Source organism: Diceros bicornis, chromosome 14, assembly GCF_020826845.1.
Source record: "Diceros bicornis minor isolate mBicDic1 chromosome 14, mDicBic1.mat.cur, whole genome shotgun sequence".
Taxonomy (NCBI): Eukaryota; Metazoa; Chordata; class Mammalia; order Perissodactyla; family Rhinocerotidae; genus Diceros; species Diceros bicornis.
In genome coordinates, this window is record NC_080753.1 from 43,486,132 (window position 1) to 43,500,289 (window position 14,158).

Consider the following 14,158-nt stretch of genomic DNA (forward strand, 5'->3'; position numbering starts at 1 on the left):
GGAGAGACTGCACACCCTCTCCCCAGAGTATATCAGATTTCAAAATCCTTGTCCAGCTCCATGTCCCTCATCCAGAAGGAAGATGTCTTATTTCTTGCTGAGTAGATTTTAGCTGATTCTCTAGTCTCTGTAAAGGAGCTAGGGATTGTGGAGAATTAATCCAATGGCTGCTCTATTGACGTAGAACTACCGGGAAAGAAGTGCTTGACCTGAGTAAGCAGAAGGGCGTGGAGGGATGACCTTTTACTAAATAAAGCCCTCCACACCCTCTGTCTTAGAGATACAGAGCTTACTCCGTTTCGAAAGTCTCTTCCCCACTCATCATCTGCTCCACCCCCAGAGCCTGGGAAATCGGGCAGAATGGGTACTAAGCGGATGGAGTGAGGATGCTGGAGGAGGGGGAGGGGCAGCTGCTTTATTGACTGGCCATTTTTGAGCCTGGTGTTTGGGAAGGGAAGGCGGGCGAGGGCGGTGGAACATGAGGGCCGTTTGGTGTGTTCTCCCCAGATTTTTATGAAGTATGGCCGACAGAGGTGGAAACTGAAAGGTAAAATAGAAGTCAACGGCAAACAGAGCTGGGATGGAGAGGAAGTGGTGTTCCTGCCCCTGATCGTTGGATTCATTTCCATCAAGGTACAGTACTGTCATTGCCTTTTGTTGTCTTTGCTGCTGCCACAGCTGCGTGACCCATTGGGGGGGACCTTTGCCCGTCGCTTCTGCTTGCTGCCCCTCTGACCCATAGACTAGACTTGTCTCTGCGCTGCAAGTGCATCGCAAAGACCGCTGCTCTCGTATGAGAGCGGGCAAAGGAAATGTAAGACGGGCTTTGGAAACATCCACCTCAGATATGATTCTGAAAGAAACGACTGAACTGGCTAAGGAAAATAGTCTCCTACCTTTCTCCTCTGCTGTCCTCTAAGGCCTTCTCCCTCACTCTCTTACTAGGTCACTGAGCTCAAAGGACTAGCAACTCACCTCCTGGTCGGCAGCGTGACCTGTGAGACCAAAGATCTGTTTGCAGCCCGACCTCAGGTGGTGGCTGTTGACATCAATGACCTTGGCACCATCAAACTGAACCTGGAAATCACCTGGTAGTAAGTCGCCCTTTTTCGATTTCATCGTGTAGAGATACATGCTACAGACTGATGCTGTTCCAAGAGTGGTGCGTGGACCATCAGAACCACCAGGGAGCTTGTTACAGAAGCAGACTCTCAGGCCCCACCCTAGACTTACTATGTCAGAATCTCTCAAGGCCCAAGAATTTGCTTAACATGCTCACCAGGTGATGTTCACACATGCCAACGTTGGAGAAGCCTCTGTCTTGTCACTGCTCTCCTCTTCTACTTCCTATTTTAAAATATTTTATTCTGCCTCCTTCCCTCCTTTTCTACCTTTAAATACATGTAAAGAAATATGTCTCAGGGGGCCAGCCTGGTGGCATAGCGGTTAAGTGTGCACCCACTACTTTGGCGGCCCAGGGTTCGCAGGTTCGGATCCCGGGCACACACTGATGCACTGCTTGTCAAGCCATGCTGTGGCGGCGTCCCGTATAAAGTAGAGGAACATGGGCACGGATGTTAGCCCAGGGCCAATCTTTCTCAGCAAAAAGAGGAGGAGTGGCATCAGATGTTAGCTCACGGCTAATCTTCCTCGGAAAAAAAAAAAAGAAAGAAAGAAAGAAATATGTCTCTGGGCTAGTCCCGAGGCATAGTGGTTAAGTTCAACACATTGCACTTTGGCGGCCTGGGTTCGCAGGTTCAGATCCTGGGCACGGACCTACACCACTCGTCAGCCATGCTGCAGCAGCAACCCACATACAAAATAGAGGAAGGTTGGCACAGACGTTAGCTCAAGGCTAATCTTCCTCAAGCAAAAAGAGGAAGATTGGCAACAGATGTTAGCTCAGGGCCAATCTTCCTCACAAAAAAGAAAAAGAAAAAAATAGAAATATGTCACTCAGATAAGTTAATTTAAAAGAGAATAACTGTCCGATAAGAGATTTTGCCTTCAGAAAGATCCTAATGCTCGCTATGCTTATCCTCCTATATCTCATATACCTTACAGTGCCCTGGAAATTTTTAAATATCCTTAGTCCCTCCACACTCTATTTACTGAAATAGAATTTTTCCAAAGGGCAAGAGATACCTTTTGTCAAAGTAATGAACTTAGAAGTTGTTTTCTAAAGTCACCCCATGAGAAAGGCCGTGATAAGTTATTAAATGCTAGTTGCTCACAACATTTCATATTATGCCCCCAATGTATTATCAAGTAAAGACGGCATGTTGAGTATTTTTTGGGGGGGGGCGGGGGGTTAATATCCCTTATCTATTTATTTATTTATTTATTTTGTTTATTGCAGTAACATTGGTTTATAACATTGTAAAAATTTCAGGTGTACATCATTATACTTCTATTTCTGCATAGATTACATCATGTTCACCACCCAAACACTAATTACAACCCATCACCACACACATGTGCCAATTATCCCTTTGGCCCTCCTCCCTCCCCCTTTCCCCTCTGGTAACCACCAATCCAATCTCTGTCTCTGTGTGTTTGTTTGTTGTTGTTATTATCTACTACTTAATGAGGGAAATCATATGGTATTTGACCTTCTCCCTCTGACTTATTTCACTTTGCGTAATATCCTCAATGTCCATCCATGTTGTCACAAATGGCTGGATTTCATCGTTTCTTATGGCTGAGTAGTATTCCATTGTGTATATATATGCATGTTGAGTATTAACGTTCAGGGTCTCCTTTACAATCTAGAGGGTCAGGCGCGGAAGCAGCAAGGACCCTGTTGCCGTGTCACTGAAACAGTGTCATCACCTTATGCCCAGCCCTCCCCTCCTCATAATTGGTAGTCACTGACATCTCCAATGCAGGATCATTCCTCTTGCTGGTGAACCGGAGGCCGTGATGATAAGTGGCGTCATTGTGAACAGACTTAATCACGCAAGAGTCTCTGTGTCACCTGAGATGAACGGGATTCTATTTTTGAGTGCTTTCTTTAGAACTGAAGAATAATCGATTACTCTCTTGTATTGTTACAGTGTCTATCCCTACAAAATTCAAAGAATTTTTTTTTTATAATTTTATTTATTTATTTATTTTTCCACCAAAGCCCCAGTAGATAGTTGTATGTCATAGCTGCACATCCTTCTAGTTGGTGTATGTGGAACGCGGCCTCAGCATGGCCGGAGAAGTGGTGCGTCGGTGTGTGCCCGGGATCTGATCCTGGGCCGCCAGGAGCGGAGCGCACGCACTTAACTGCTAAGCCACGGGGCCGGCCCAAAACTCAAAGAATTTTTACAGACTCCCTTAACATCTTGTGTTGGGGCAAGAATTAATGTGTTTATGTTTCTTATGTTAATGAGGAAACAGATTTATCTAGTATCTAGGTGTATAGATAAATTGTGTTTAAAACTGTGATAATAATCTGGTACCTTGGGTGGGTCTAGACTCGGTTTTCTGCTCCACTTTCTTTAATCTTGGTTGATTTTCTGACAAACCAATTTGGCCAAAACCAGCCCAGTGCCCACTGGTTTGAGTTTACTTTAGTGTAATGAGGTGCTTTCTTGGCCCACAGTCCTGTGATTATATGTAGGCAACTTTAACAACATGCATTCATTGGGACCTGTTGTTTTATAGTCCATTTGATGTGGAGGACGTGACCCCATCCTCAGGCGCTGGGAACAAGACGGCAGCCCTCCAGAGGAGAATGTCCATGTACAGCCAGGGCACCCCGGAAACACCCCCCTTCAAGGATCACTCCTTCTTCGTAAGTTCAGTGCAATTTTTAGAGTAGAGGTGATGAGCCTGAGGCAATGCTCACACCCAGTATTTGAAATGCTTAACATACGGCATTAGGGATTCTCAATAATTGCTAATAATGCTATTCGTAAAGTTCACCCTAATCAAGTAGTGCCTTAGGAAAGCACATTCTAGGATGCTTTTGGCCACATGCGCACGGGTGGTAAACCTCTGTCCTTCCTCTTCCCTCCCCAGCTTACCTATTGCTGTGGTACAACATGTAGACTTTTCTGAACCTTCTCTAAGATCAGCCTTTTAAAGAAATAGATGTAAATAAATAATGGCCTCCTTGTTTTAATCAGAAATGCTTTCTAAAAAGCTAACAAAACACGGTAACCTGATGCCTTCCACTAACTCCCCCATGTTGCTTTGACTTCTGAAGAGATGGTTGCACCCTTCACCAGACGAGCCGAGGCGGCTGTCTGTGTTGAGTGCCTTGCAAGACACTCTCTTTGCCAAGCTGCACCACAGCCGCTCTTTCAGCGACCTGCCCTCCCTCAGGCTGAGACCCAAGGCCGTGCTAGAGTTTTATGTGAGTGTGGCTGGCCTGCCCGGGTGTGAAGTGCTTGACTTCGGGGGCTCGTGGCGTGTATGCTTTGGCATGGCTCTTATCTTCTTCTCTGTCATGGTCGTGGGGTAACAGTTACTGCCGTCCTGTCCCTGGGGATGGGAGCTTGGTCACGCATGCACCTTGGTTAGAGAGGCAGTTTGTCCTTCTCTTCTAATCGTCCCTGCTTTTGTGCTGTGATTTTTCTCTGCTGTGGCAAAGATATCCGTGGTAACAAGATTTTCACTTTTAAAAAATGCAATTACACTGAAGGTCAAAGAAGATTTTCCTTCACAAGTTAAACTAGTTTATCACTGATATTAATCTTTATGCACCCTTTTAGCATTCAAACACTGGCATTCGAGGAACTCAGCAGGATTTAAACCAATTTTACTAGCGCTATTTTTATTTAAAGAGGTTCTTAGTCTTAGTTTATTGTAATGTTTGTTAATTTTGTACTAACTTAGTAAAAGAAACTCTTTATTCACAATCAGGAATGCAATAGGTAACCTACATTATATGTGTTATACTTTATGTCACAAGAGAAGACACATACACACACATATGCATACATGGAATACTCTGCTCTTTACGGACATACAAAGGTAATCTTTGAATGTCCAGAGAAGGAAGGATTAAAAGTTTTCTGGTTTAATATAATAATAATTGACTCATATTCACTGAATTTAAAAACACAGGTGAAAAGGACCAGGCTAACCTCTAGTGGAGTTTCCAAGGAAAATGGGAAGACTGTACGGGGGAAATATGGGTGAAAACATGTACCAAAAAACAATACAGCTGGTAGTTGTATATGTAACTATCAACGGAATTTGTGTATTCATGCTCATATACTGCAAGTTGGAGGGTCATGGAGGGAGTTGGTAGAGGTTTTAATAGCGTAATTTAAACGAGAGCAAGATTGGGAAAAACTTGATGGCTTCCTATAACCTTTTGGATAAATGCAAAGGTCCTCAGAGCAGCCATTCCCGTGTGGACACAGCCCAGCTTTCCAAGCCCACCTCTCACCTCTTCACTCTTCTTCCTCTGCTCGAGCTCCCCTGAGCTCCCCACTGTCCTCCAACGGTACCACACCCTTTCAGGATCTCCTGTCTTTGCACACACACTGTTCCTTCTAGAATGCGCTTCCTCCTCCTCTTCCTCTCCTGCACCTCCCCATCCTCCAAGGCTGAGTAGCAGGACCATCTCTTTCCCAGGCGGCAGCCATCCCCTTGCTGGGGTTCCTACCTCCTCATATCATTCCTCAGTTATAACACGCATTCCCTTGTACATTGTGCGCCTGTTTATAGGCTCATCCCCTTAGGAGACTGTAAGTCCCTTTGGGCAGGGCATCTCAACTTCTTCTAACTCAACATTTACCACTTAGTAGGTGCAAATTGGGTTTGGGAATGTGAGACCAAGAGAAAATGCTGGCGGGAACTTTAGAATTTGAATAAGAGTTTTAACTACCCAGTCCCCCAGCTACAGCCAATACCTCTCACCTCCCTTAGAGCTGCCACGACCTGTGTGTCCTGAAGATGAGACGAGGCTGGACAGGACCACTTGGAGGACCCAAGGGTTCTGTGAGAGATGCAGGAGGGACCCCCACAGAGGAAGTCCAGGGAGTAGGACTCCTTCCCCCATCCCTCCCCAGCAGTTCCCCCTTTCATCTCTCCTAGAGGCAGAAAGTGTGTAAGGGGCAGGGGAGTATGCAAATAGAGGGGGAGAAAACAAGCTGGAGGTGCAGGAGAGGAGCACCGGGACCCACCCCACCCCCCCTTTTGCAGTCCAGAGGAGGTTCCCTGGAACTCCACCCCCAGGACTCAAAGGAGCACAGCTCAATAGTCGCTAATAGAGGAAAACATTCTCAGTCTTAGAGGCAAAGACCCTGAGCCTGCAGAGGTCACTTGAGTGCCCCGGTGACATATCCTCTTACTCACCCTGTGGTTAAAGCTAACCACCTTACATCCAGGGGGGAATGGAGAGTTTGGGTTGGGATCTAGTGGCCCCGGATCCAGCAGTGATGGAACCAGGGACACTGCTGGAGGAGGACAAGGAGGTTCTGTCTTTCTGTCTGCTCCCCATTTCACTGGCTGTGACATTGTTGTTTCCTGGGCTTATTCCCAGCACTATTGTGATAATTTGTTGCTTTATATGTAGTTAAAATAGGCATTAGCTTGGTCCTTAACATTTACTTAAAAAATCAAATCTGGAATCCAAGAGAAATTATTCATTTTGAAGGAGTTGATCTCAAATAACTAGAAAACTTTTTTCACAGAGCAACATTTGGCACTTAGACACTATACACAGACCACAGTGTAAGGAAAGATGACTTAGAAATTGTTTAATGCCTGCATAAACGAATTATCTTGGTTACCTGGATATTTCTGACCTCTCTCTTCCAAGTTCAGCTTCATGAATCACAGTGCATAGCTGACCCAGCCTGTCGCTGCTTGACAGAGGACTCAGTCTTTCTAGATATCCTGAGAGTTCTGGGGTTTACACTTCTGGAAGAGAGATGTTCAGTTTATTAGTCTTTTTTTCTTATTTTTATAGAAGCTATGCAAATGTGTTTCTGGCCTTGAATTATTTGTGGCATGGTTACTAAATTAATAAAACATTTTCAAGGGCTTGGGGATTTGTGGGTAGAGATTTTTTTTAATTTATGAGAACTAAAGCAGAACAAAGCATCACATCTTTTGCGTAAAATAGCATGAATGTTGGAAAGTCTTTTAAGACAGATACCAAAAAAAAAAAATTGGTAGTGTGATACATAACTATGGCTGCCAAATATTGTGAGACGCTGGGATTTAGGAACTAAGCACTATCCTCCCCCAACCTTCTTTTGAGAAATGTCAAACCTAAGAATAGTACAATGAACTTTCACCTAGATTCAACAATGGACATAGGGTTTTTAAGGGCTTGTTTTCTTTTGCTGGACATAAACACACATAATCACCAAAGAAAATGCTAATATTATGAAAGTTCTGGTTTTTTAATTTCAATTGCCTTACATTTTGTCTGGAAATAAACCATGCCAAATGCATGATTCATATTTAAAATAATAATGAGATGCCTTTTATCCACAGTCTAATCTACCTGATGACATCTTTGACAATGGAAAGGCGGCTGAGGAGAAAACGCCACTGTCTCTCAGCTTCAACGACCTGCCCAATGGAGACTGTGCCCACACCCCCAACCCAGCTGGCTCTCTCTCCAACGGGTGCTCAGCAAATCCAGAAATTACCGTCACCCCTGCCGAGCTGAACCACAGCAGCCTGTCCTCCCAGAATGAGGGCATGAACAACACCAGCTCAGTGTCCTCCAGAAACTCCTTGGGAGAAGGTCGAGAGCCAAAGCCATGCCTGGAGGAAGATGCAGAGGGGCCCAGAAAACCCGAGGCCTGCCGAGTATCTGCAGGTGCTGAGCGCCTGTTCCTTGAGAAGGATGTCACAGAGGCACTTCTGCAAGAGTCTGATGAAGGCTCTGAACTCAAGCCTGTGGAACTGGACACTTTTGAAGGAAACATCACGAAGCAACTGGTCAAGAGGCTCACCTCAGCAGAGGTGCCGGTGGCCACAGAGAGGCCCTGTGAGGGCTCTGTCAGTGGAGAATCCGAAGGCTGTAGATCCTTTCTAGATGGAAGCTTAGAGGATGCGTTTAATGGGCTTTTCCTTGCATTAGAACCACATAAAGAGCAGTATAAAGAGTTTCAGGATCTGAACCAAGAAGTCATGCATTTGGATGATATTCTAAAAGTAAGTACCTTTTCAGAGAAATTGGACTAGGTTTGGAGAGGAGAGAGAACATTCCATTTAAGATAGCATTTTTTTTTTATCTTGTCCCATCACAGGATCAATAGATAATCATCATTTAAATGGCATTGATTTTTAATGCCAGTAGTGCATATTAATTTTTACTTTCCTGACAATAGATCAACTTAACTAAAATGATTAGGAGTTAAAGTAACAGCTCTAAAGAATGTCTAAACTCCTGCAGTCCCAGAGTTAATCATTCTAATCCCAAATGTGAAATGGTGGCATTTTGATCATCATAATCTCATAGAGGTGTTCCTGGATAGGGTGCCTCTCGGGGTCCCAGGAAAGCAGAAAACCTCTTCTCTGATTGAAGTCAGAGTTAGCCAGCCCTGATGTGAGAGCCAAGGGCATCTCCTCTCCCCATGGAAGAATTCTGGAAGATTCTGTTCTCTGGACTTGGCCCAAATCAGTGAGTCAGAACCTCAGATTAATCATCCGCAAATAACCATCAGTCACACACTAGAAGCCAGGGAACCCCTGACTCCACCAGAGATATCTCCCTCCATTCTGTTCCTGATCAGACGGCTCAGGGTAGGCATGGGAGGGTAGGAGTGAGAGGGACGACTTCCTCTCAGGCAGGAGGTCCTAATAATGAGATCATCATTGCTACACCAGAATGTATCTGTCTCCACTTGGCATACAGATTAGATTTTTAAAAACACTGCACAAGGAGACAGAACTTGAATTTTTGTCCCAAATCCCACTGCCAATTCTTGTATTCTCTGCTTTGCTGCTCTGATTTATTTTACCATGTAGAAGAGAACTTGGATCCTTTGTCTCGAAAGAGCAATTCTTTGAGGACCTGTTCTCTAAAACAGTGTTGAAAATAAGGTGCCAGTGGTGAGCTGAGAATCAATCCACAGAAGGCTGTTTCGTCCCTTTGTATGACTGTTTTAAAATGTGGCCTTCCCAGTCGCATCTGGAACTACATTTCCAAGGTTTTTCTGACCATCTTAGCCTTCTCAGTCACGTTGACCTAGCTCTGGAAGGGATTTGTGCCCAGGCAAACGATAATTCATGCTCTGACTCTCCAGGTCCTCTAATGCTCATGACAGATTAATTCCACTGTAGGCATAGCCTCTGAGAAGCAGGGAAGGGCTCTCTAGAATCTGCTTTCTGTAAAATATAACTCAAAGCATCAGCTCAGGGCTCATGCATGGAGGCTGCTTGTCTAAGATTCCAGTGAGAACATCTTTTATCCCCTCAACAAGCTCTGGTTTGTGCAGTTGATCAGATTTGCTTAGTGGGCAAAAAGTGTTAAATTTAAAGAGCTAAGACACAATTAACCCGCCAAAGCAAATGCCTTCAAGAAAGCCAGTGATGGCAGCTCCAGTTTCCAGCCATCTAGGGTGCCCATAACTAGCTCAACCCACCAGGAAACACTCAACAAGTCATCCGTTAGTCTTATAAAAACCTGGTGGGCACTGATTTCTTTCCAAAGTGTTATTTCAATCTGCTGTGGTTCCAAAATGATCCTGCTACTAAAATCCTTAACTCCCCGTTTCTTTGTTATGATCCATATTTAAATACATCCATACTGTGCAAGATCAAGTTCTGCGGATAGCTGGCTTAGGAGGGAAGACCCTAGAAGTGGGTTGAGTCTGGTCTGGCTCCATCTCTCCCTCTGAGATGGAAAATGGTGTTAGAGTTTAGGTCTGGGGCAAGTGGCTTTGTGTCCAGCCAGACTTAAAGCATCAGCTGGACAAAGCTTTCTCTTTTTTTCCCCTTCACATTCCTAGGATGCTAAACACCTTGAGGATCAGAAACTAAATGATGCTGCCTCTTGGACGGAGATCACTGAGGGTGAATGAAACTACTCTGATTTAAAAGACTGAAAGACGATTTCCCATGTGCTTTTGTGCCATCTAGAGTGTCAGAGACAGATGCCTGCAAGGCCCTTCCTGCCTTGCATTAAGAAGTCAGCGAGGAGTGCCACCTAACTGGATGGAGGACGTTTAGTTCTTACTTGCAGGACTTGTCCCGTTCAATCCACCCCAGCGTCCTCTTGAATATTTGGAAGTACTTCTCTCCATCTCTGTGCCCATAGCAACTGGCATTATTCTGTTTGTAATGTTTCTGTTTATGTCTAGCAACGTAGAATCCTCCAGGCCATAGAATGGGTTTCCTCACTTAATTCCAGTGCCGAGTCAGGGAAGTGACAGAACTTGTTCCTTCAAAGACAGAGCTGTAGGGGAAGGAGGGCTACTTATTGTTGCGCCTGGGGCCATTCATTTTCTCCTCGATGCTCAAAGAAAAAGTATATGCTGTGAATGTAAAATTAGTATTTAAGTCTACTTACCTAGGGAGTGTGGGCTAGGTGAACAGGAGCAGTGTTCTGTTTCTGGGATTTGTTTTGTTAACCCCTTAGCACAGGTGCCTGAGATAGCTAGCTCCTGTCTCAGGACACTGAAGATGTTGCCGCATGGAATTAGACATTGGTTAGTATCCAGCATTGACTCAATGACTCTTTAGATTTGTCTGCTATTTGTATTTTATTTGGAGTCAAGCACTAGGCAGAGGGAGTGTAGCCATTCTGTTCCCCAAGGCTTTCTGGTTGTAGTAGTTTTTTTAACTTTTTATTATAAAAATTTCAAACAGAAGTAGAGAGAATCATATAATGGATCCCAATGTGCCCATCCCTCGGCTTCCAGAATGCTCAACTCGTGGCCAATCTCGTTTCACCTTTTCTTCTACCTGCTGACTTCCCTCTGGATTATTTTGGAACAAATCCCAGATATTGTGTCATTTTATCCATGATTGTACTTTTTTTAATATGAAGGTTTTAAATGCATTTTTTTAAATGCCAACAAAAAAATAAAAGCCTGAAAAAAAGAAAGTGTCGCATCTCAAATTTGGTGTCGTGTGTTCTGTTTCTCCTTCTGAATATGTTGATATTCTCCTTGGTGCCTTCTACCTTTGCAGTGCAAGCCAGCAGTAAGCCGCAGCAGGTCTTCCAGTTTAAGTCTTACAGTTGAAAGTGCTTTAGAAAGCTTTGATTTCCTGAACACCTCCGATTTTGACGAGGAGGAGGAGGATTGTGATGAGGTTTGTAACGTTGGAGGAGGTCCTGACTCAGTCTTTTCAGACACTGAGACTGAGAAAAATAGGTAAGTCTGAAGTTAGTATCTGCTTATATTTCTCCTGTCATAGCTGGTACAGTAGTTCTTTGTTACTATCAGAGGCGACCTGGTACACATTTCCAAGAAGATCAAACTCCCTACATGAATGACCAATTTGCTTACAGTTCCTTTTTATTGTCGAGTACAACTTTTATATAGTGTTCACTTCTTTTGTGTTGTTTAAGAGAAAATAAATTGCTTCTCTTCATTATAAATGAAGGGGAAATTTTTGTGTAAGTGTGTGTGTATGCATTTACATTTGTGGACGTCTTCTAGGCTTCAGTGTCTACAACTTGACCCCAAGATAATTAATTCCAAATTAATAGATAGACTGATTCTGGAGAAGTCTTTCAGGATGATCAGTTCAGACCTGGTTCTCCTTGGCTGGCATCTTATTTCTAATCTCTTTGTTTTGTTGTGCTTTGCTTTCCCCATCACGTTATCTCTTTGTTCCCTTTAGCCCAGGGGGTCTTTGCAGTAGATTAAGCTTATCAGTGCACATGCCAAAGCCAGGTTTAAGCCCCAATGAGACATATTTCCCTTAGAATGTAAGAAGGAATGACTGATAACTGCCACTGGATCTGCAGCCCTCTGGGTGGAGAATGTGGCCTTCTCTAGGGTGGGGGTGGGGCGGGGCAGTGGGAAAGGAGGATGAAGGTGAAATATTGTCACCTTCTCCACCAGGCTTTCTTGTACACAAAAAAGCTGGAGCCTGGAGTCCATTTTGTAAATTCAGGGGAAGCAAAACCAGCGCAGCGAAACATGCTTACCTCCATCAGTGGCTGCAAAAAAATACACAGACGCCTTCCCAGAGGAAAGGCTGGATTTCTCACCCATCTTTACTTTTGACATGTTACGTAAACAGGTTTTCAAGTTACAACACACTGTGGCTCTTCAACCTTCACAAACCTCTCTGTGGGTGGTGGTAATATTTAGGGATTTTTTTGTTCCTGGAGGGTTTCGTCTTCCAATATAAATGCAGGAAAAGAAAAAGTGAAATATTGAATTTATCCCTTGAGCAAACCGGGGGCATAGCAAAGAAAATTTATTAAATGAATGTAATGTTTAAGTGATACTTTTATATTCTACACTGAAATTTTTCTAACTTGATGGAATTTGTGAAATGCTTTTTTTTTTTTAATTTTTTTTTTTTATTTTTCCCCCGAAGCCCCAGTAGATAGTTGTATGTCATAGTTGCACATCCTTCTAGTTGCTGTATGTGGGACACGGCCTCAGCATGGCCAGAGAAGCGGTGCCTCGGTGCGCGCCTGGGATCCGAACCCCGGGCCGCCAGCAGCGGAGTGCGCACACTTAACCGCTAAGCCACGGGGCTGGCCCAATGTGAAATGCTTCTTTAACCAAAAATCTTTCTATAGACTTGTTAACTTAAGCTATTACATGACGTATCAAGGTCAGGTATCAATCTAAATTTTTTTCCTTCTTGCTATAAGAAGCATTTTAACAACAAAAACATCACAGCTTTTGTACGTGTTACAGAACGTTGATATTAAATATGTCTAATTTGATCAATCTTACTGTATCTCATTTGAGGTGTTAGGGAAAATTGTGAAAATTGTGCATGTGTTTTAAATATGTATTGACTGCCATGTGTTGACTGCCAGGACACAAGCTGACTGCTTTCCCCTTGGAGGCAAATGTGACTCAGAGGAAAGCATTCAATGCCTCTAAGCTCTGGTGCATGATCTTTTTAAATGGTAGAGACTGGGGAGCGTGAGACTAGAAGCCAAAAGCTGCCCTGTCACTGCCTAGCGTGTGAACCAGGATACTCTGCTTAACATCGCTGCCCGTCAGTCCCTCCATGTGTGAAATGAGACAACCATTCCCTCCCTCTGCAGCACACACATTCGTTTTAAGAATAAAATTAAATAATACATGCAACTGATTTATTTTTAAATGTGAGTGCCCCTCGTGATATACCTTTAGACAGTAGGGTTAAACAAAGCCTGAGAGGCACAAATGAGCTAGGCTCCTAGAGAGTCTACTGGCCCTTTTAGCTTTTGTCTGGAATGGAACATCATGTCTCTTCTTGGCAGCTTTTCTTTTTCCTTTTCTTTAACTAGCAATTGATCTGAGGCCAGAAAAAAAGACTTGACAGATTATTTCTTAATGGTCCTGCTCTTGGGAAACCACAAATATAGAGGACAGTTTAATCCCAGAAAATTTGGCAAATCACCCTGTCAACAGAGCAGGAAAGTGCAACAAGTGCAGAACGAGGGCACGTTTCAAAGACTCCTGGGTGAGACTACTTTACAATGGTTCATTGTGCTTAAGAAGCAAACAGAGAACTCTGGATGCAGTTTGTTTGCATGATCTTTTAACATTAGGCAAATTGGCGACCAGGCTGAATTAAGAAAAAGTATTTTGATTTTTCAAGGTAGGCAAGCAAAAGACTCTGTTCTCAGTGGGTGCCATTGGGGGCCTTATGTGAGCCATGTTGAGTTGATCTGTGGTTTCCACACAGAAAGAAATAGCTAATGTTCTGCTCACTTTCGTGCTTCAACAGTTACAGATCAGTACACCCGGAAGCCAGGGGGCATCTTAGTGAAGCTCTGACTGAAGATACAGGAGTTGGGACTAGTGTGGCCGGAAGCCCCCTCCCACTGACCACAGGAAATGAAAGCCTGGACATCACCATTGTTAGGCACCTACAGTACTGCACCCAACTCGTTCAGGTAGGATTGGTGACTGCATTTGTTTTTTAGAGCCCAGGTTGTTTATGCACCAAGAATGTGTGCTTCCTTTTTTTTAGTTTTGCCAGAGAAATGAGAATTCAGAAATCAGAGAACGGTCCTGCTCTGATTTGAGCCAACTCAAAAACTCTGATAGGCATGGCCATCCTT

General features: G+C 43.9%; 1 protein-coding gene across 9 annotated transcripts in view; it reads left to right on the forward strand.

Moving 5' to 3' along the window:
* Positions 1-14,158, forward strand: part of RIPOR2 (RHO family interacting cell polarization regulator 2) — a 217,861-nt gene that overhangs the window by 185,670 nt on the left and 18,033 nt on the right. For 7 of the 9 annotated variants that reach the window (XR_009222104.1, XR_009222103.1, XM_058555134.1 and 4 more), the window contains exons 10-15: positions 508-633; positions 946-1,094; positions 3,655-3,784; positions 7,450-8,118; positions 11,101-11,285; positions 13,822-13,990. Coding sequence is in view for 7 of the 9 variants with exons in the window: in XM_058555134.1 (XP_058411117.1) it covers positions 508-633; positions 946-1,094; positions 3,655-3,784; positions 7,450-8,118; positions 11,101-11,285; positions 13,822-13,990 (1,428 nt within the window). In the remaining 2 variants the exon portion in view is untranslated. Of the gene's footprint in view, positions 1-507; positions 634-945; positions 1,095-3,654; positions 3,785-4,198; positions 4,349-7,449; positions 8,119-9,917; positions 11,030-11,100; positions 11,286-13,821; positions 13,991-14,158 lie in introns of those variants that run through there. The other 2 variants (XM_058555140.1, XM_058555139.1) reach the window with 2 other exon arrangements.